The sequence below is a fragment of the Pelobates fuscus genome, chromosome 1 (assembly GCF_036172605.1).
Source record: "Pelobates fuscus isolate aPelFus1 chromosome 1, aPelFus1.pri, whole genome shotgun sequence".
Taxonomy (NCBI): domain Eukaryota; kingdom Metazoa; phylum Chordata; class Amphibia; order Anura; family Pelobatidae; genus Pelobates; species Pelobates fuscus.
The window spans coordinates 232,472,782-232,495,015 of NC_086317.1; the positions used below are offsets into that span (position 1 = coordinate 232,472,782).

General features: G+C 44.9%; 1 protein-coding gene across 3 annotated transcripts in view; it reads right to left on the reverse strand.

The window, feature by feature from the left end:
• APPBP2 (amyloid beta precursor protein binding protein 2) overlaps positions 1-21,054 on the reverse strand; it is a 68,366-nt gene extending 47,312 nt beyond the window's left edge. For all 3 annotated transcript variants that reach the window (XM_063455087.1, XM_063455105.1, XM_063455096.1), the window contains exons 1-3: positions 20,645-21,054; positions 2,653-2,741; positions 814-965 (exon numbers count right to left, since the gene is read on the reverse strand). In XM_063455087.1, the coding sequence (XP_063311157.1) occupies positions 814-965; positions 2,653-2,741; positions 20,645-20,782 (379 nt within the window). In that variant the 5' untranslated portion in view covers positions 20,783-21,054. The remainder of the gene's footprint in view (positions 1-813; positions 966-2,652; positions 2,742-20,644) is intronic.
• Between the last annotated feature and the right edge of the window lie 1,180 nt (positions 21,055-22,234).

The window sequence follows — 22,234 nt, forward strand, 5'->3', positions numbered from 1 at the left end:
TATTATTTTTAATTAGATTTTTTTCTTCCCCCCTCCCTGCTTGATACATAGCAGGGAGGGGGGCTCCTTCCCTGGTGGTCCAGTGGGATTGGTAGTTCAGTGGGGGGGAGAGGGGGGCTGGCAGAGCTGTACTTACCTGTTCTGCAGCTCCTGTCAGCTCTCTCCTCCTCCGCGCGGTCTGTGCAGCTCCCTCTGTCAGCTCCCACTGTAAGTCTCGCGAGAGCCGCGGCTCTCGCGAGACTTACACTGGGAGCTGACCGAGGTGCTGAACGGACGGCGCGGAGGAGGAGAGAGCTGACAGGAGCTGCAGAACAGGTAAGTACAGCTCTGCCAGCCCCCCTCTCCCCCCAGTCTGTATTATGGCAATGCAAATTGCCATAATACAGACTATGACTCGAGTATAAGCCGAGTTGGGGTTTTTCAGCACAAAAAATGTGCTGAAAAACTCGGCTTATACTCGAGTATATACGGTACTTTACTGAGAGGGTAGTGGATGCATGGAATAGCCTTCCAGCTGAAGTGGTAGAGGTTAACACAGTAAAGGAGTTTAAGCATGCGTGGGATAGGCATAAGGCTATCCTAACTATAAGATAAGGCCAGGGACTAATGAAAGTATTTAGAAAATTGGGCAGACTAGATGGGCCGAATGGTTATTATCTGCCGTCACATTCTATGTTTCTATGTACCACTCCCTTCCCCCACCAACCATCAACGTATACGAGCAACTCAGAATTAGAAATTTTTAGGATGCATTGTTTTATAACAAAGTGGTATTGCATAAGATGTGAAAATCATGAAACATAACTAGCTCACCAAGAACATAACCAATCTGTATTGCCTTTTCTTTAACCTGGGCATCAGATTCTGCAATGTAAGAACACCGCCTGCTGAACGAAAAGGCCAGCACTGAGGCAACCTTTACTCCATGGTCCATTAAAGCTTGGAAGCAATGATGAAGCAGATGCCTGAAGGAAAACCATAAATACTTTTAAGATTGCTTAATATGAACTCATTAAAAACAACATCTATGTATATAGACTTTTTTGCACTACATTCATATAGTATATTAACATAAGTATTGTGAAACTTGACCATTACACCAGCAGGTACTTTTAAGACATTGCATTTTACATACATAGATATTAATATGTAGTGGATTCCCTCCACTGCAGCTATAACAACTTCCACTCTTGTTTTTGTGGGAATTTTGCTTATTCATCCAGTAGAGCATTTGTGAGGTCAGGCAAGGATGTTGGACAGAAGGCCTTGCTCGCAATCTCTGTTCCAGTTCATCCCAAAGGTGTTTGATGGGGTTTATTTCAGGGCTGTGTGTGGGTCAGTTCTTCCACACCAAATTTATCCTACCGTGTGTCTTTATGAACCTTGCTTTGTGCACTGGGCACAGACATGCTGAAATAGCAAACTGCCTTCTCCGAACTGATCCCACAAAATTGGAGGCATAGCATTGTCCAAAATGTCTTCGTATGCTAAAACGTTAGGATATCCATGGATGTTTGATTGACAGCCAAGGGGGTGTTCCCTAGCGAATTTATAAAAGTGCTGATTTCTCACAGAAATCAGCACTTTTACAAACTGGGATTAAACTAGTCCACTCCTCACCCATAAATCACTTATTTGGGGTATGGAGTAGTCCTTTAAAGATCAACTTATTTGTAACAGGTATATCATAAAATGTCACACCCCATATTATACAATGCGTATATTGCAGTGTGAAAATCAGGACTAAAATTTCAGTACTGCACTGGGACATGATGGAAGTTACATTTCTAGGCAGCAGCAACAGTTGCTTTAGTATATAACTACAATGGCCAGATTATCCCCTTTACTACTAGGTGGTTTGCAAAAATAAAAATAAACACTTTGCATTTTGGGTGTCCTAGAAAGTAATGTGTAAACGTATGTTTTTCTTCCATATGCACAGATAACACATTATTTATTGGAAACACAAATTTTAGAGGGACAGAAAACAGTATTGTAAATAAATAACATAACATATAAATTATCCCATATGCGCTCTGTTCTCAGTTGAGTGAATGTGTGACATATATTCAATACATTGTTAAACACAGATCTGCACACAGCAGTCAAACAAGTCTTGTGGCCGAGAGAACAGGTGTGACTATGTGTGATGGTTGTGTGTGGGTGGTTGACTGACATGGTGACTGTGTATGAGGGGTGAATGCGGAGCTGGGGTGAATGTGACAAAGTGACTTGGATGAAGGCTCTACCTCTGGCTGGGTGCAGATCCCTCTGAATGACCTCTCCTAGTCTTTGACTGGAAGGAAGCATCTGCAGAGAGCTACTCCCAGCCTGAGATGCTGCAGATCTCCCCACCAGCCTTTTTAGCAGAGCCAGTGCTACCATCTGCAGGGCAGTATTTCCAAACAAAATTAGTTTGCAATAAAATTGCTCCAGGTGGGTACCGCCCACCAATTTTCAGAAAACAAAAAATATATATATAATTCTCAGTGCTGCCTTAGTCTTAAAAAGGTACCATACGCTTTAGTACAGTTGTATTATTTAAAATTATATATGGCATGTTGCTATAATACATTCTTCACCAGGATACATAAGAAAATATATGAGCAGTGCTAACTAATTTAAAACAAACTAGGTAGTGTATAGGTTTACCTTTTGTCTAATGCACGTAGTACCTTGGCAAAAACCTCCAATTCACAGAATTCACTTCCTAATTGGCATAAACGACCTTGCTGATAAAGCTGCAGAAAAAAAACAAAAACAAAAAACAGAACACAACATAACTAATCATACAAGTTTTTAGCAGGTAAATTACATTAACCCCTTCAGGACGGAGTCAATAGTACACGTTCTGATCAAAACAAAACGTAAACAAAAACTGGAATTTGCGCTATATGTCTGTTCACCCGTAGTTCCCCTCTTTCATATTAAATGCACCCACACTTCTCATATATCATTTTGTTCAGGAGAAACAGGGCTTTCATTTAATATCAAAATATTTATATATGAAACATAATTTATTATGAATAAAATTAAAAAAACGGAGAAATTTTTAATTTTTTAAAAAATTGTACTTCCGCCTCACATTTTAGCTGTAAATGTCATAATACTGTTAGGTTTTACTGGGGGGTTTTACGGGGGGAAGTACACTATGGGAGGGGAGGGGGGGGAAGTACACTATGGGAGGGGAGGGGGGGAAGTACACTATGGGAGGGGAGGGGAGGGGAGGGGAGGGGGGGGGAAGTACACTATGGGAGGGGAGGGGGGAAGTACACTATGGGAGGGGAGGGGGGGAGAATACTATGGGAGGGGAGGGGGGGAGAATACTATGGGAGGGGGAAAATACTATGGGAGGGGAGGGGGGAAAATACTATGGGAGGGGAGGGGGGAAAATACTATGGGAGGGGAGGGGGGAGAATACTATGGGAGGGGAGGGGGGGAGAATACTATGGGAGGGGAGGGGGAGAATACTATGGGAGGGGAGGGGGGGGAATACTATGGGATGAGGGGGGAAATTTCCTGGAATTTCTTTCTAAAAATGAGGTGCGTGTTATACGCCGGTGCGTGTTATACGCCGATAAATACGGTATATATATAAATATATCAAAATACAGTTAGAATGAAATTACATATGAATATATAATTTATATTAAATTTTGTTTCAATATTTTATTTAATTTATTATTGTAATTATACGTGTATATATATATATATAAAATATATATATACACACACACTATGTATCTCTCTTATATATGTAACGTCATTCTAAGTGTATTTTAATATTAATATATATACTAATATTAATACTAAAATACACTTTGTATGACGTTACATATATATAAAAATACTTTTAATTTAATTCTAAACAGGTTTAATTTTTTATTTTTTTTACACTACCTACCAGCAGGGGGACTGTGACATTTTAGACAGTCCCACTGCTGGCAGATCCACAGCCAGCTATAGGGGGCCATGTGATCGCTCTTTGAGAGCGATCACATGGCCCCCGGGGGCCTCATTTGCCGGGGGAGGGCTGCCTGGGCTGTGAGGCAGCCCTCCAGAAGAGGATAGCGGCGGAGGCAGGTATGTATTTACCACAAGGCAAACAAGGCATTTGCCTAGGGCGGCACTTTCAAGGGGGGCGCCAAAAAATGCCACCCCAAGCTCCCAGACAAATGCCTTGTTTGCCTCGTGTTCTGGGGCTGACCACCTTACTGTGAGTGAGTGAGTGTAGATGTCAGTGTGCGTCTGTGAGTGAGAATGGGTGTGCTTGTGAGTGTGTGTCAGTGTGTGTATATCATTTTATGTGTATCTGAGAGTGTGTGCCTGTCAGTGAGTGGGTGTGTCAGTGTGTGTCTGTCAGTGAAAGTGTGTGTTGGTTAAACAGTGTGTGCCAATGACTGTATGTGTGTGCCAGTGACTGTGTATCTGTCAGTGAGTGTATATCAGTGCATGTATCAATGAGGGCATGTGTCTGTCAGTCATAAAAAATGGCCTTGACACGAATTGGAGGGGCAAATTTAGATTTTGGGGGTGCCCGAATAGTCGTGCCTAGGGCAGCACAAATCCAAAATACACCACTGGGCGGAGGTGAGTATGCCAGACCTCCTGGTGGCTTAAGCCGTTGTGGCGTTCTATGCCGCCGCAACGGCTTTAAAGCCCTTTAAAGCCGGGACGGCATAGAACGCCGTAACGGTGTTAAGGGGTTAATCCCTTCAGGATGGAGTTAATAGTTCACGTTCTGATCAAAACAGAAATTGGAATTTGCGCTATATGTCTGTTCAACCGTAATTCACCTCTTTCATATTAAGTGCACCTACACTTATTATATATCATTTTGTTCAGGAGAAACAGGGCTTTAATTTCTCATGAACTATTCATATATGAAACAATTTATTATGAATACAATTTTTTTTTAAAAATCTGAGAAATTAAGATTTAAAAAAAATATAATTTATAGTTCCACCTGACATTTTAGCTGTAGATATAATACGGTTAGCTTTTACTGCAATAAAATGCACATATTTGAATTCAGCAATGTCTCACGAGTACAACAGTACCCCCATTAACAGGTTTTACAGTGTTTTGGAAAGTTACCGGGTAAACTATAGAACATTTCCGTTTTTAGTTTTTTTCACATTGAAATTTGCCAGATTAGTAATTTTATCTTTGAGACCGTGCAGTAGCCCAGGAATGAGAATGACCCCCACAATGGCATTCCATTTGCAAAAGAAGACAACCCAAAGTATTGCAAGTGGGGTATGTCCAGTCTTTTTTAGTAGCCACTTAGTCACAAACACTGGCCAAAGTTAGCGTTCATATTTGTTTTTGTGTGGAAAAAAAGCAAAAAAATATTTGGCCAGTGTCTGTGAATAAGTGGCTACTAAAAAAAGATGGCCGGACAGTTTATTTGATAGCTCCAGCAACAGAATGCACAAATCAAGTTTAAATTGCATACAAACGTACTTAAACATACTGGTGTGACTACTGCAACAAAAGGTATAAACAAAAATAGAGAGGAATACCGCACACTTATTAAAATCCTGGTGCAACCAGACCTGGAGTTGGCTACCCTTTGTGCTTTGATAGTTGAACAAAAATTGTAGTTCTAGCTTGAGAAAGAGCCCTTGTGGAATCGAAAAGTTGCACTCTGTTCCAATAAACCTGCTAAAATGACCTTTGAGTGCCTGGACAACATTTATTGTTCAACTACTGCAACAAAGGGTGACTGCACCACTCAGCGAAACTCTTATCTCGTTCGCTACCGTGAACTACCGAGGTGGGTGCCCAGCATGTGCATCTCATGGCTACCTTCTTGCAGACCCGTAACTCCCCTTTGGATCGGTAGGGGGAATTCCAGTTCACGCTGCGGGTACACAGATTCCGAGACAGAAGTCAACCAGCCAGGTGTTTCAGGAACAGTGTGGCATGACAAAGTTATGCAAAGACTCCAGACGGTGACAGAGCTGCTTTAATTCCTTATTAAAACTTTTAACCATAAAAAATAATTAACAGAGGGGGCGTGGCCTAGCAGCCGACAGAGATGGCAGCTTAACCAGGGAGCTCCCGCGCATCCACGCTGAATCCAGCACCAGTAAACCGCATCGCAACCGCAAACCGGCACCTACATGCCCCACAAGGGTCCCAGTGCCACCCCACGCAGGAAAAAAAGAGGGGAACTGCTCGATTCCTCCCCTACAGTGGCAGACATGTTCGCGGCCTCCAAATCCACACAGGCCGCACAAAATGGCCGCCGGACGTGCACACAAGGCTCCCAATCCCCAACTGCAGACACAGACAGGGGACTGCCCGGACAGACTGGGGATACCACCGCACAAATCCTACAGCAATTAACAGAGGTAAAAACGTTCCTGTCGGGAGAGATCACACGCAGTGCCCTAGATATTAAGGCAGAGATCCAGGCCCTAGGCGCCCGCACAGCAGAACTCGAGCAGCGCATGGAAACACTAGTACAAGGCCACAACACAGTGATACAACACTCCACATCCCTAAATCAACACCTCAGCGAACTAGAGAGGCAAGTAGAGGACCTCTCCAACCGCACCCGGCGGAACAACCTCCGAGTCAGGGGCTGGCCAGAAGCAACACAGGAAGGCCCCCTGGCACCCATCATGGAGGCATACTTCAGCAACTTATTGCCAGACATACCCAAGGCTCAGTGGGCAATGGAACGGGCACACAGGGCTCTGCGTGCTCGGCGCCCGAACACAGATGCGCCGCGAGACATCATAATATGCTTCCACTATTTTACAACTAAGGAAGCCCTACTGAGACACAGTAGACACAATGAATTCACCTACAAGGGTAAATCCATAGCCCTATATCAGGATCTGGCCCCGAGCACATTGCAAAGAAGGAGGGAGTGGAGGCCGTTGACAGATATACTACGGCAGAATGAAATCCGCTTCACCTGGGGCCACCCATTTAAAATTGTGGCCTTCAAAGCTGGGAAGACATTCGCCTACCAACCGGGAGGAGACCCGAGAAAATTCCTCAAGGACCTCGACATCGCAGCACAGCGAGACTTCGCCCTGCCAGGACCTGCTCGACCGACTCTCACACCCCTCCCACGGGACTGGTACACGGTCGCAGCACAAGTGGATAAAGAACACTGAAACCTGAAGCATGACTGCACGACCACAATGTTCGAAGCAGCAAGCTCTACACACCGGACAGTTAAGCTCTTCCAGATGCTGACCCCACGACATGTCGCACCATACTCTATTTTGCTTATACTTGACTTTCCCATCATTCCTTTTTCTCTTATACGCTTAATGGACAAGGATGGAACTGTCATTGGCATAGTACTACGTCCTGTAAACTGCACACAAACCTAGACGGTACAGTACCAAAGTCGTGGGCTGGGCCCTGAGAGGCCCTTCACACAGGGACGCAGCATGCTATACCAAACCGAACTCTATTTCACTTTTATTGGCTCAGCCTTTGTTTTTTACATGCCTATTACATGCTGCGTAACTACAGCAGGAAATGTCGGTAGCACGTTATTAGGGGGAGGTGGGGGGGGGGGGGGGAAGGGCTAGATGACACACTGCATGGTACCAAAAAAAATTAAAAAAAAAAATTTAAAACAAAAATTACAAAATAAAAAAAAAAATATGACAGCACGGTACCAAGGACGCACGATGGCCCCTGGGGGACTAAAACACATGGAGACCGCACACACTGAGGGAAATACTATTTCGCCATTATCCGTCACAACTCTGCTAGACTGGGTAACCAACGCTAGAAACGTTATTAATGTGACGGGGGGGGGGGGTGGGGGTGAAGGACAGGCTGACATACTGCAAAAAGCATAAACACTTAGACAGCGGACGAGGGGCTTGGGCTCCGACCCACCACATTCAATGACAGCAAAGTGAAGGCCATAGGTCACTCCCCCACACTCCACCAAAACATACACGCTCTAGACAAAAATGGAAACCACACCATAGCGAACACCCAGTAGACATGAAACAATAGAAACCCAGGAAAGACAACATAACGGGTAATAATACCCTCGGTCACATCGCAAGACCCTAGTACAAGGGCCAAAACACAAAGCGGGTTGCCACCCACATTACAGTGGACAGGCGCGGGGCACTCACCAACTCTGAGGGGTGACCTTTCACACGCCACTCGGAGGGGGTGCACACCCCCACTCTAATCTGGCACAGGTTAAGACCAGATGGTTATCAACTGTTTATTTTCTATGTATATGTAAATGTTTATTGACAATGTTTTTTGATACTCAACTTTTCTTTCTTTCTCTTACACTATATTTTAAGACAAGTACTACCTCTCAGTCCCGCTTCCCTGCCTGGATGCTGTCCGCGCCGCCGGGGAAGGGTCCCACGACCGATCCCGCACACACTGCCATCTGCGGTTCCCGGAGGACTGGGGACCACGCCACACCCATTGCACCGATTGCGCCATCACATGGCACTTAAGGTACTATCTTTCAATGTCAAGGGCCTCAACTCGCCCAACAAGCGTAGGTTACTGGTGAGGGACCTAAAGACCAAGAAAGTAGACATTGCACTAATACAGGAGACACACCTCCCCAGGTCGGCGGCCACCAGACTAACGGACAGAACTTACACGACAGTGTACGAAGCACGCTCACAACGTAAGCGGGCAGGGGTGGCGATACTCCTGCGTAGGAGTTGTCCACTGCACGTTATGACCATTCACACCGACCCAGAGGGGAGATTCGTGTACATAGGGGGCACCCTCTACACCACCAAGGTGCATATCATTAATGTATATGCTCCCAACGAACCAGACCAACTGTTCTGGGCAAACCTGGAGATGTTGGTGGCCGGGGTGGGGGGGGGGGGGGGAGTTCTTCTTGTTGGAGGCGACTTCAACGCAGTGCCAAGCCCAGCAGCTGACAGAAGCTCAAAACCAGGCACAGTGCGATCGCAGGGCAGAGGGAGCCAAGACAAGCAACTACACACATTCCTAACACACACAGGCCTCCTAGACGCCTGGCGGCTACAACACCCAACCACAATAGACTACACTTTTTACTCTGCACCACACAACACCTACTCCAGAATAGATAACATGTTTCTCAATGGAGCAGGGATGGCCAAGGCTCTACACACAGACATAAACAGCATCACATGGTCAGATCACGCAGACATAACACTTACATTAGGCAACCTATGCTACAAAGCCAACTGGTCATGGAGGCTTAATACTAGCCTCTTAAATGACGACATAACACAAGCCACGACCCGACAAGCCATCACAGAATACTTTGAGCTAAACACAACCCCCGAAACTAGCCCTACCACGACCTGGGCAGCGCATAAAGCAGTCCTACGCGGCCATTTTATAAAACTAGCCACCCAGAAAAAACGAGCCAAAACAAAACAGCTACTCGACCTACAGTCCGCCCTGCGTAAAAAAGAACAACAACACAAAACGAATCCGACAGACACGAACCTTAGGGAACTCAACAACCTCAGACACTCTATCAGAGACCTCACCCTGGAGGCGGTATCACGCTCCATACTTTGGTCCAAACGACTGTTCTATGAGAAGGCAAACAAGACAGATACACTCTTGGCCAGGGCGCTTCGCCCAAGACCGCAAGGCAAAACCATAACAAAAATACGCACAACAGCAAACACACTAGCCAGAACACCTGAAACGATCAACGAAGTATTCACATCTTACTTCTCAGATCTATACAATCACTCCCCCCACCTCCGGACCACCAACGCGACATATATGTCAGACATACGCCAATTTCTCTCCGAGCTCACAATTCCAAAAGTGAACGGAGCAGAGGCTGACGCACTGCAAGAACCAATTACACAAATCGAGGTAGAGGCAGCCATAGCATCCCTGAAAGGCAATAAGGCACCAGGACCAGATGGCTATGACATCAGTTACTACAAAAAATTCAAGGACGTATTAGCCCCCCCACTCACGACCCTTAGTAACCACTTTCTGCAGGGCGGGACACCTGATAGCGACATGGCAACGGCTAACATTATCCTTCTACCAAAACCAGGGAAAGACGACACACTAGCCCCGAGCTACAGGCCAATCTCACTTATCAATACTGACCTTAAAATATTTGCTAAAATATTGGCGTCCAGACTCACCCCCCTACTCCCGCGATTGGTCCACCCGGACCAGGTGGGCTTTATGCCAGGCCGCCAATTATACGAAAACACACGACGAGGGGTCAGCACAGTCTGGCACATGGGAGCATCCGGGGCGCCTTCTCTGGCACTCTCACTGGATGTGGAGAAGGCGTTCGACAGGGTGTTATGGCCTTACTTATTCGAGCTACTCCGATTCCAAGGGTTCCCAGAGACCTTTGTAACAGCAATACAAGCATTATACACCGACCTGAGGGCACAAATACTCATCACAGGGGCACAAAAAACACCCTTCACCATGGGAAACGGCACCAGACAGGGTTGCCCATTATCCCCCCTACTCTTGGCATTAACCTTAGAGCCACTATTACAAGCCATTAGGCAGCACCCGCACATCCAGGGCATCGAGATAGGGGGCACGCCATTCACGGTCTCGGCATATGCCGATGACGTCATGCTGACACTCCGGGAACCGATGCACTCTCTCCACCATTTAACGCTAGTACTGGAGCGATTTGGAAATATAGCAGGGTATAAAATCAACTATACCAAATCCGTGGCAATGCCCTTCCACCTAGAGCCCCCGGCACTTACCCACATACGCGACACGTATCACTTTAAAATAACCACTGACGAATTCATGTATTTAGGGGTACGATTAACAGCGAACACATCCTCCTTATTTGCCCGCAACTATACTCCCCTGTTCCAAACCCTTCTCACAGAACTAGAGCAGTGGACAGACAGGCCCATTTCCTGGATGGGGCGAGTAAACTCTATAAAAATGAATGTGCTACCGAGGATACTGTTCCTCTTTCAAGCACTCCCCATAAGAGTAACCCGGGGGGACCTGACAGGCATACAAAGAGCAATAGATGCCTTCATCTGGCACAACAAACGCCCAAGAATAGCACGCACCCTCATGTACAGACCGAAACCCAGGGGGGGACTGGGACTACCCAACATATACGCCTATTATCTAGCTGCACAGCTGACACAGGTGATACAGTGGCACACACCTCCAGGCAAGAGGCGATGGGTAGATCTGGAGTCATTGATGACAGGTCAGGATCTTCCACAATTTCTCATATGGGCACCCAGAACACAAAGAGCCATATTACGAACAGCGAATCCAGCCATACTCAACTCCATACAGATATGGGACCAAACCAAAACGAAGTACGCCCTCAGCCCCCAATCATCCCCCATGACACCAGTTCTTCGGAACAGGGCTTTCCCCCCCGGAATGCAGGCAAGAGACTATAAGGGGATAGAGGCCACGGGGCTCCAAAGATACGTCCACCTATACGTGAACCAAAACGTAGTCACTTACGAACACCTAACCACCAAAGCCACCTTACACACGAGAGATTACTTTAGGTACATACAGATCCGAGACTTCGCACAAAAACCAGAAATACGGAAGGCGGCCCTGACACCACTGACCTTCTTTGAAAAACTATGTTACAACGAGACAACACAAACCAAACTTATCACACTACTATACGACCACCTAAACGGGACTCCGGACAGGGAGGGCGTACTACGATACACCGACCAATGGGAAGCCGACCTGGGGGAGGTACTAGAGGGAACGGAGTGGCAAGATATATGGGAAGCATGCAGCAAAACCACAATATGTGTAACACTCCAAGAACAATCTTATAAAACATTATTTCGTTGGTACATGACCCCAGTGAAACAGAAACACATGAGATTGAGCCCCACAGACGATTGCTGGCACGGGTGTGGGGGTCGAGGCACGTATATACACATGTGGTGGGGATGCCCGAAGGTCACAGAATACTGGCGCAACATTGTAGAACTCAGCTCCCAAATCCTACAAAAGCGAATGGGTTTAGACCCATGGGCGTGCCTACTCTCAAGACCCACAGAGGGCCTCACCAGACACGAACAAAGACTCCTTAACATGCTCTATTTAGCGGCCCGAAGGTCCCTAGCGCAACAGTGGTCATGTCCAGACCTCCCACAGATATCCCTGGTTAAGACGAAAATGCGGGACAATTATATAATGGATAAATTGACCTCCCAAGTACGAAGCACAATGACTAAGTTCCAAAAAGTCTGGGACCTGTGGGAGCAGTATGATACTTAGAACGATGACTCGGGGCGCAGGGCAGCATCCACGCGATCCGAAACAGGCAGAATTGAGTCACAACACACCAAATACCACACCAACACTCGGACAGGTGGCAGCGGCACCACTACCGGACGAGTGAAGGGAGAAAACCCGGAACATAAAAGAGCAACTCGAGGGGGACTGGCAACCCCCATCCTTAATTCACCCGGACACCATACCAAACTGATAATTACACACATGTACTTGTCTCTAACTCTCTACTTTTCCTTTCTATCTATCTACTGAAGGCAAGCACTCTAGACCTGCAAGTGGGCAGGAGGGGAAGGCAGATTACAACATGCTAACATTCCGCGGAATACAGAGGGGAGCGGGTGCGCAGTCGCACGGCCCAAGAGGCGGGGGACTGACACTCTACTCCCTAAGCCTAACTCTCCACATCAAAGCTATTGTATATAGTTAATATAGCTTGCCACCAAATCAGAAAATCTCAGACGAAGACACCAACAAAACATATGATGTATATAACATGCCTAAACTAACAACTGTCATCTGCATTCTGTAAACCATTATATGACACTGCGCTGTCACTTGCATAAATGTAACCACTTACAATGTTTACCATCTGCTTCGTCAAACCAAAAATAAAGAATTTAAAAAAAAAAAATAATAATAATTAACAGAAAAGGGTAACATAATAGGAGGGGAGAAAGTCAAAGGATAAAGGAAAAAAATAAAATGAAAAAAAGTCAACTATGATCACACAGGATTCACTTAAATGATCAAGTAAAGAAATTGCAATGAAGTATAGGCCAAGCCCAAATAAGATACCGTATATACTCGAGTATAAGTCGAGTTTTTCAGCACATTTTTTGTGCTGAAAAAACCCAACTCGGCTTATACTCGAGTCAATTGTCTGTATTATGGCAATTTACATTGCCATAATACAGACAGGGGGCTGTGGGGGCTGCAGAGCGTTTACTTACCTCTCCTGCAGCTCCTGTCAGCTCCCTCCTCCTCTGCGCCGGTCCGTTCAGCACCTCTGCCAGCTCCCAGTGTAAATCTCGCGAGAGCCGCGGGGTCATAGTGCAGCTCTCGTGAGACTTACACTGTGAGCTGACAGAGGTGCTGAACAGACCAGCGCGGAGGAGGAGGGAGCTGACAGGAGTTGCAGGAGAGGTAAGTAAGAGCTCCCTGCCAGCCCCCCTCCTACACAGTGCCCATCCACTGGACCACCAGGGAGTGAGAGCCCCCCTCCCTGCCATGTATCAAGCAGGGAGGAGGGACGAAAAAAAATTAAATAATAAAAAATAATAATTAAATGAAATAAAAAATAATAATTAAAAAAAGATTATTAAAATAATAAAAAAAAAAAAAAAAATGCCCACCCCCCACCAAGGCTCTGCAACACACACACACACACACACACTGCATTTATACACACACTGTAAATAAATATTCAATTAATATAATTTTTTTAGGATCTAATTTTATTTAGAAATTTACCAGTAGCTGCTGCATTTCCCACCCTAGTCTTATACTCGAGTCAATAAGTTTTCCTAGTTTTTGGGGTAAAATTAGGGGCCTCGGCTTATATTCGAGTATATACGGTACTTTAACATTATTTTTAATGAAAACCGGGCAACTATAAACATCCATACAAAGTTACAAACGGAGGCAACATATTTTACCATAATGATTATTATGGGTTGTCAAGATGCCTGGAATAACATTTCACTTCTCAAAGGAACACTATAGTATCGGGAATAAAAACGATACATTCCTAATACTATGGGTTTAAATTAGCTATTTAGTTGACTAGTTCTCCCGTGTGGAGTTAAAAGGTGAGTTTACTCTCCACAGCTGACGCCAACTCCATGGCCGAAATCATCAGTCTTGATGATCTCAGTCAATCCAGTGCATTCCCATAGAAAAGAATTGGGATGCAATTGCGCATGCGTGGCAAAACACTGCACAAATCAGCATCTATTCATGGGGAGTGTTCAAGGTCTCCATGCAAAGCGTGGCGACACTGAATGTAAGTGCTGCACACTGTGCCGCACTGAGATAGGAAACACCTCTAGTGGCTGAGTGACTGGTACTAGAGGTGTTACTAGGCAGCATTGTAAACACTGCCTTTACTCTGAACAGGCAGCGTTTTTACTGCTCAGTCTGCAGGGGCCGGCTATAGACACCAGAATCAGTACATTGAGCTGTAGTGGTTCTGGTGAATATAGTGTACCTTTAATAGAATTGGAACACATGGCAGCTATTCAGATTTACAAAGAAAAAAAAATTTCATGTAAGGAGTCTAAGATATTACAACACTTTATTCTCAAATTGTTACAAAAATGTACAAAAAAAAACACAGTTGACCTAAAATATATGTATTTGCTACAAGAACCTTTACCTTTTATACCTCAGAATAGTAAACACAATCTTGAGCTGTAGATTAGATTGAATGTAGACTAAAGGAACACGCTGGGCACCAAAAAAACACCATCTCAATGAAGTTGTTATGATGCTTGGAAGTTCTGGCAGTTGTCTTACCTTAAAAATGGTTAACGAGTTAAGCCCAGCCTTAATGCCAATGTAGGCTAAGAGTGTCAGCTGACACACTCAGTCTATCAATGGTCTCCCATTGAAAAAATACTGTAAGGCGCTGAAAGATATTGATTTTAAGAGGTTATTGTGCCTGGAGCATTTCTTTAAATCCACATAAAGTAAATATAAATTTTCTAAATAAATAAATAGTTATCAAAACAGTGTCAGAAAATGTCAATTACATAACATCTAAATAATAATATGGGTGATTCTGCAACATATAGAAAGAAAAATAAATTTGTTTCTATAAACACAGAAACAGAAAATAAATCTATATCTCAATGCATATTTAACCTCTTAAGGACCAAACTTCTGGAATAAAAGGGAATCATGACATGTCACACATGTCATATGTCCTTAAGGGGTTAATATAAGTTCTGCAACCTGCTAAGATAGATGACTTCTGCTTGGATACAGAGAAACACCATCACACAGACAACAATACCAAAGAAGAATCAGGGTTTGCAGAACAATGCCGACACTGAATAACATGAAACAAGACAGTTGACCTCAAGTTACAAAAGATCACATGATCCATTGAAAAGTGGTGATGACTACACTATACTGTATGAATTGTACAGTGTGCAAAATACAAACAGGTTACTAAGTTCTAGAAGTCCATCCCTAGGACACCCCAACAATGCAGGTGTTGTTCACTTGGACGTAAGTGGACAATTCAGTAAATGACATACTGGAAAGGCCAGTGCTAATTAAAGGTCAATCAATATTTGTGTTATGCAAGGACAGCTACCAACTCACTCAAACACTACACTGCCTATGTTCCTGCAATGCAAATTTGTGAAGAAATAAGAGTAGAAATTCCGCAACTACTGTAATCATAGATAATATGATGATTTGTCAGTTCCTCTCTTGAGGAAGTTTTATTTCATCTTTGAATACCTAATGTTCTGTATACAATGCAAACTATAATAATATTTTCTGTACCTGCTGATGGGCAACCATGTGCATTTAGTAGTAGCATAATTAAAGGATGACATTTTATTTCTAACACTAGAGATCTCTCTGGGTCGCCCCTGGGACACACCACAGCTCAAAGGGTTAAAAAAAAATGTAAAAAAATTTCATCAGAGCGAAGCCTGGTCACATAGGGTCTGAGCTCCCCGGACGAAATCTACTACAGCGTTAATTACAGCGGCATATCAGCTAAACCGGTGTACCCACGATGTCAGCGGATGCCATGGAGAAATACTTTTTTGCAGCAGCAAAACCAGCAAGCACGAGGACGGCCGCGCTCTAATCACAAGGTGGCGATGGCAGTGGCGAAGACGGGGATCTGTCTATGCCCCAAACCCCGCAGGATACTATGCAAATCCAGGGTGATCTGTTGCAACAAATGCTGGATGCCATGTCAGCTAAAATTCAAGCTATAGTACAATCAGCAATCTCGGATCTAAGGCGAGACCTTATGAATTTGGGTTGCCGCATGACCCACATAGAAAATAAAATGGCGGAATAAACTGAAGCGCATAACAACTTCGCAGATAAAGCTGAGGAACTGGAAACCAGACTGGATAAACAAGAACTGAAATCTATTGATCTGGAAGACACGTCCAGACGTCAGAACCTGAGGATAAGGGGAATCCCTAAGGAAGTAAAACTGGCAGACCTCACCGCTTTTCTGCCAGGGCTATTCCAAGCCCTGGCCCCTGATATCCAACCCTCCATGCTACTAATGGACAGGGTACATAGGGTGGCAAAACCACAACACCTACCCGCCTCCACCTCCAGGGACGTGCTGACTAAACTTCACTACTATCATGTAAAGGAGGTTCTCCTCTCTAACAGACCTCAGCAAGAGTTACCTGAGCCCTACAGAAACATCCAGGTATTTACTGACCTGTCTGTGGAGATGCTTCGGCGTAGAATATCAGTCCGTGAAGTCACCTCCAAGCTGAGAAACATGAGGATCCCATATCGTTGGAGCTTCCCTGCAAAACTCCTAATCTCCAGAGATGGCAAGACGCAAGTGGTCTCTGATGTCGCTGAATGCACCAGACTACTACGCAGCTGGGGCATCACCACGGTAACAGCTGGAGAGAATCCCAAAGGGCACACAGAGATCCGGCAATAATGGAGGACCGTTTGACATCCGAAAACACCCAGGGTCGCAGAGGTCCAGTGAAAGCTGATTGAGGCGGACATTCTCATTTTCCCTACCTACACACCAGAGACTTGGCTTCATAATGGAGCATTAGAACACTGCTTCGCACCAAGTCTAAGGCTATGCGGTACAGCTCAGACATGACACTGGTCGGAAATGGGTAATATGCAATTCCTCACTGCTCAAATGTTTACTCTTATTCTGCAGGAGAACTATCAGACACTGTTTTTATCTGTGCTTTACAGTGTAAGGGGGTAGAACCTTGAGAGAGCACTTAATTTAATGGGGCAATATGATAACACCTCTTATTCTCTCAGACAGTCTAGGGTCCCGACAGGGTCACTAAGTTGGCCAATCTTCCCATCACGTAACACCCCGTGAAGACGAGAAGTTATTTTACCTCCTTGCCGCCCCCCAGCTCCCTAACCCCCACACACAAAAAATCGCAGTTAACTCAAATTATTATTTTATTTTTTTTAAACACCAGTTATGATGATCACCTCACAGACTTGCAATATAGCTGCAGAGGCATTACAGTTTAATGGGTCACCAGGAGACTACTTCAACGTGGGTTAAAGGGTTCAAATACCCACGGTCACCAAGAAGGTTTAATTGGACAGGGCGTACTTACTAATACAGGAGACAGGTACTAGAGCCTAAGGGGTTGCGGTTCACTGGGACCCGCAGGTCGAAGTTAGCAGGAGTAGCTAACGGGATGGAGTTTTAGCAGGGAGACAAGTAGGGTCTTGATGTTTAAGTTAACGTTCTGTTTAAATGTTAGGTTTATTGTTTATTTGGTCACTACTGTATGTGTACTTGAATACCTGTGTATCATTGCCAAGACGAAATGTCATGTGGCCACAGCCAAGCAGACTCAAAACAACACCCGCATACTGCTGGATAAGGGACACCTGTTACTCCAGGGGTTCTTTATTACGCCATTCTGCAGCTGGAGTCCTGGGAGGGGGTACATTAGTGCACACATCCAGAAGCAAAAACTAAGAAGCACAGGATTACACCACCCCTCATTGTAGACACATTTATGAAGTATGAAAATATACTCCCATAATTTACAAAGGCTGAACATTCCTTTCAAGAGACTCATTTTATCTAAATAACACAAACGGGCACAAGCAGGTATTGTGTGCCTGCAAGAGACACATTTTCATACTAATGCACATCCACAACTGGGATTAGACCTATACCCTCACCTACTGGATGGCTGTATTAACCCTCAATGAAACATAGCAGTTTCTATGAAACTGCTATGTTTTCAGCTGCAGGGTTAACACTAGAGGGACCTGGCACCCAGACCACTTCATTGTGCTGAAAATATTATACAGGTGGTACCGGACACTAGACAAAATAACCAGAATGTACCATACACCAGACAATAAATGCTGGAGATGTCAAGAAGTCCCAGGTAACACCTTAAATATCTGGTGGACATGCCCAAGGCTAACAATGTATTGGGCAAAGGTAGAGGGATTGTTAAAAGTAAGCACAGGTACGCAGATCTCACCAACATCCTCTTGTACAGCCATAAGCGGAGACAGCCTCCCACATCACGTAACACATACGGGAGGCTCCAACGCTTTAGCTGCATTCATTAACATGGTGTCAGCAGGTATAAAGTTCTGCTAACATGCCAGTACAATAACAGGGGCATACACCCCAAACACAATAGGTAAGCATGGGTAGATTTGTACACTATAGCATGTACTTTATATTGCACTGAGTTGACCAATCTTTTTAAGTAGGTTATACCTTTTGTTAAACCGTAACTAACTGAGTCAGTCTTAGACAATACATACATGTTTTCAACGAGCTGGAAAGTTTAAATTGTCTGGCCAGGCTGAGGGACCACTATTGTGGTTCATGACTGTGTTTAGAAAATATAAGGTGTTCGAGACAATGTCACATGGTATTAAAGATGTATTGGCATTTGGCTGTTTTAGCACAACGTTACCCTTTCCCCACTTTTCTTTATCCCATTTTACATGTTTTACTTTCTGAAAAACAATAAAAATTGTCAATTTAAAAAAAAAAAACATTTTATCAGTCACCTGACTCCAGCGCCGCACTACAGGGTTGGCGCTCCGTCTCCTGCGACGGAGGAGGCTAATGAGCATGCACGGCGTGCGCATTAAGCCCTCCCATAGGAAAGCATTGCTTTTACAGACGCTGGATGTCAAGCGTCAGCTATAAAAGAAGTGCCTCTAGTCTGATTGACAGCCACTAGAGGCAGTTTAAGTTGTGCAATATAATTATTGCAGCTTCTCAAACGGCAATGATTTGCATTGCAGGACTAAGTGGGACTGGGACACTGCACCTAGACTACTTCAATGAGCTGAAGTGGTCTGGGTGATTATAATGTCCCTTTAAAGAAACACTCCATGTACCATAATAACTACAAATGCCATTTTACACAAGCAAAGAAAATAGTCAAATGGTTTGACTTCTTAGCAGAGGTCCGCTGGACACCAGTCCCTGTCTAAGCCCTGCAGCGCATTGGTTGAAAGCAAGTAGCTGATGCTCTTAGCCAATTGATCTGTCCCTGTACTAAAGAGCTTAGCACAAGAGAACTAAAATAAGTTCTTAGCAAGAGATTCCAGTTCTACCAGGCAAGGTGTTGCAGACCCCAGGTAATAGATCAAACTTATCTATAAAAGTTTGACATCTTACAATGGGCATTCCTGGCACCATAACCACTACAGTGCAATGTAATGGTTGAACGATCACTTTTGCGTTGGGAATACAAACATGTATTCCTAATGCAATAGTTATAAAAGTGACAAGGTTGTACTCTCACAATCATGATCTGACGGGCTTGGCAAAAAAAAGGCATTGTTTCTCATAGAAACATTGGATTCAAAGTTTCCGTATGAGCAGTAGTAGCATCCATGCACCCAGAGACTCAATACTTCTCTCTGTAAGAACATACATGTACAGTTGGCAGTAATGATAAAGGACTCACGGAACAGTCCTTAAAGGATCACTATTAGAAACAAAATTACGACAAACTTAAAGCAGTGGGCTGTGTGGCTAGATGTTGAACCTATGCTTGTAAAACATTACTGTTCCTGCAAAACAGAAAAGTTTTCATTTGGCTAAAAACAAAATTGCGAGTGCTTCTGGATTAAAACAAACATAAAAGTCCTTACAGTTGATGTCATCACACCCAACATTCTGCTGTCAAACACATCTAAAGCTACTTCTACCTGCATTGGAAGATAATGATATTTACCACACATATCAATAAAGGACCAGAAATCACCATTATTGATCAAGAGGGTTCTGTCCCCAAAAAAACCCACAAGAGAGTGCCAGCTTGCAGTAAAGACAAGCTCTGTTACTAAAGTGATTTTTTTTTTTTTTTTTTTGAATAGTGGAGTTTTATTGTCCACAGCCTTTACAGACACATTCAATAAACTATAAATTGTCACAACCGTGTAATGCCGGTAATATTGCGGTGAGAGCAGCTGGTGTGAGGCAGACGGTGTATGTATATATATTTATATATATAGAGTGTGTGTGTGTATTGTGTGTGAGTGACACAGTGTGTACAGACACATCCCTTATAATACCATTAATAATAATAATACTCTATCACTGTGTGTGCCGGTGATACACGGTCACTGTCAGGCCCCCCCTGGCCCCGGCCGGCCCGGCCCCTGTCACCTTGTAATAGACGTCAAACTGGATGTTCTCGGGCAGGCTGCGGATGTCCCGCCGGGCTCGGCTGTAGCTGTCCACCACCGCGGAGATGGCCGTGTTATACAGAGTCTCCGGGATCCACTCCAGCTCCACGGCCGCCATGTTCCCGTGCCGTGCGCTGAGCTCACACCCTGCCCGTACTGACAGCAAGCAGCGGCTCCCGCGGGCACGGGGCGGGGAGAACCCGGGGCCTGTGTGAGGGGACCGAGCGGGGGGCCGTGTAACATCCGAGAGCCGCCCTGCCCGCTGTCCGGCCGGGTTACGGAGGAAGGTGGGGGGGATGCGCTTTATTTACTGTTATCGCTCCCTGGCTCACCGCTCTCAGTATCGTCTCAACCAGGAACGTGAGCGGCGACGGTAGTGACGTCACCGCGTACAACGAGAGCCAGCGGGGGTGGTGCTACTGGGGGTCACGTGAACGGTCACATGGAAAGACCTAAACACTGCTCGGGCAGACAGGAGCTGCTATGCAGCACTGACTGACTGACTGACCATCAGTGACTGACCATCTTACTTTACAGCATTAACTGACTGACTATACAGCACTCACTCACTCACTCACTGACTGACTGACTGACTATCACTGACTGACTGTCTTACTAACTTACTTTACAGCACTGACTGACTATACAGCACTCACTGACTGACTATCACTGACTGACTTACTAACTTACTTTACAGCACTCACTGACTGAGTGACTATACAGCACTCACTGACTGACTTACTAGCTTACTTTACAGCACTAACTGACTGACTATACAGAACTGACTGACTTACTTACTTTACAGCACTAACTGACTATACAGCACTCACTGACTGGGTATCACTGACTGACTGACTGACTTACTAGCTTACTTTACAGCACTAACTGACTATACAGCACTGACTGACTATACAGCACTGACTGACTGACTTACTAGCTTACTTTACAGCACTAACTGACTATACAGCACTGACTGACTGACTATACAGCACTGACTGACTATCACTGACTGACTGACTTACTAACTTACTTTACAGCACTAACTGACTGACTATACAGCACTCACTGACTGACTGTCACGACTACTAGTGTGGTCCAGCACGCAGAAACTATGTAAACATATACATATACAAGGAAAGGAAAAATAAAAGGACAGAGCGTAAACCGGACCTTAGAATGGCCGGACTAATACGCTAGAGACAGAGAATGGTCAAAGGAAAAGCCGAGGTCAAGGAAGCCAGAAAATACACAATACCGTAAACACAAGCCAAGTCAGGGAAACCAGAATTCAGAATAACCAGGGAAAAGCCAAGATCAGGATACTAGGAAATCAGATACACGAATATAGAGCACTCTCAGGAAACCAGGAAACGGAAACCACGACAGGGCAAGGTACTGGGGTGAGTTAGGGATTTAAATATCCCTCTCTATGCTCTGATTGGTCAGAGGGCGACCTCTGACCCCAAAATGTGCGTGTGCGTTGACGTCGTGACGTCACGCACACGTTAGTATAATTTTCGGGGGCGGAGCTAGAGATGGACGCGACCACGCGGTCGGCGGCATCTTGGAT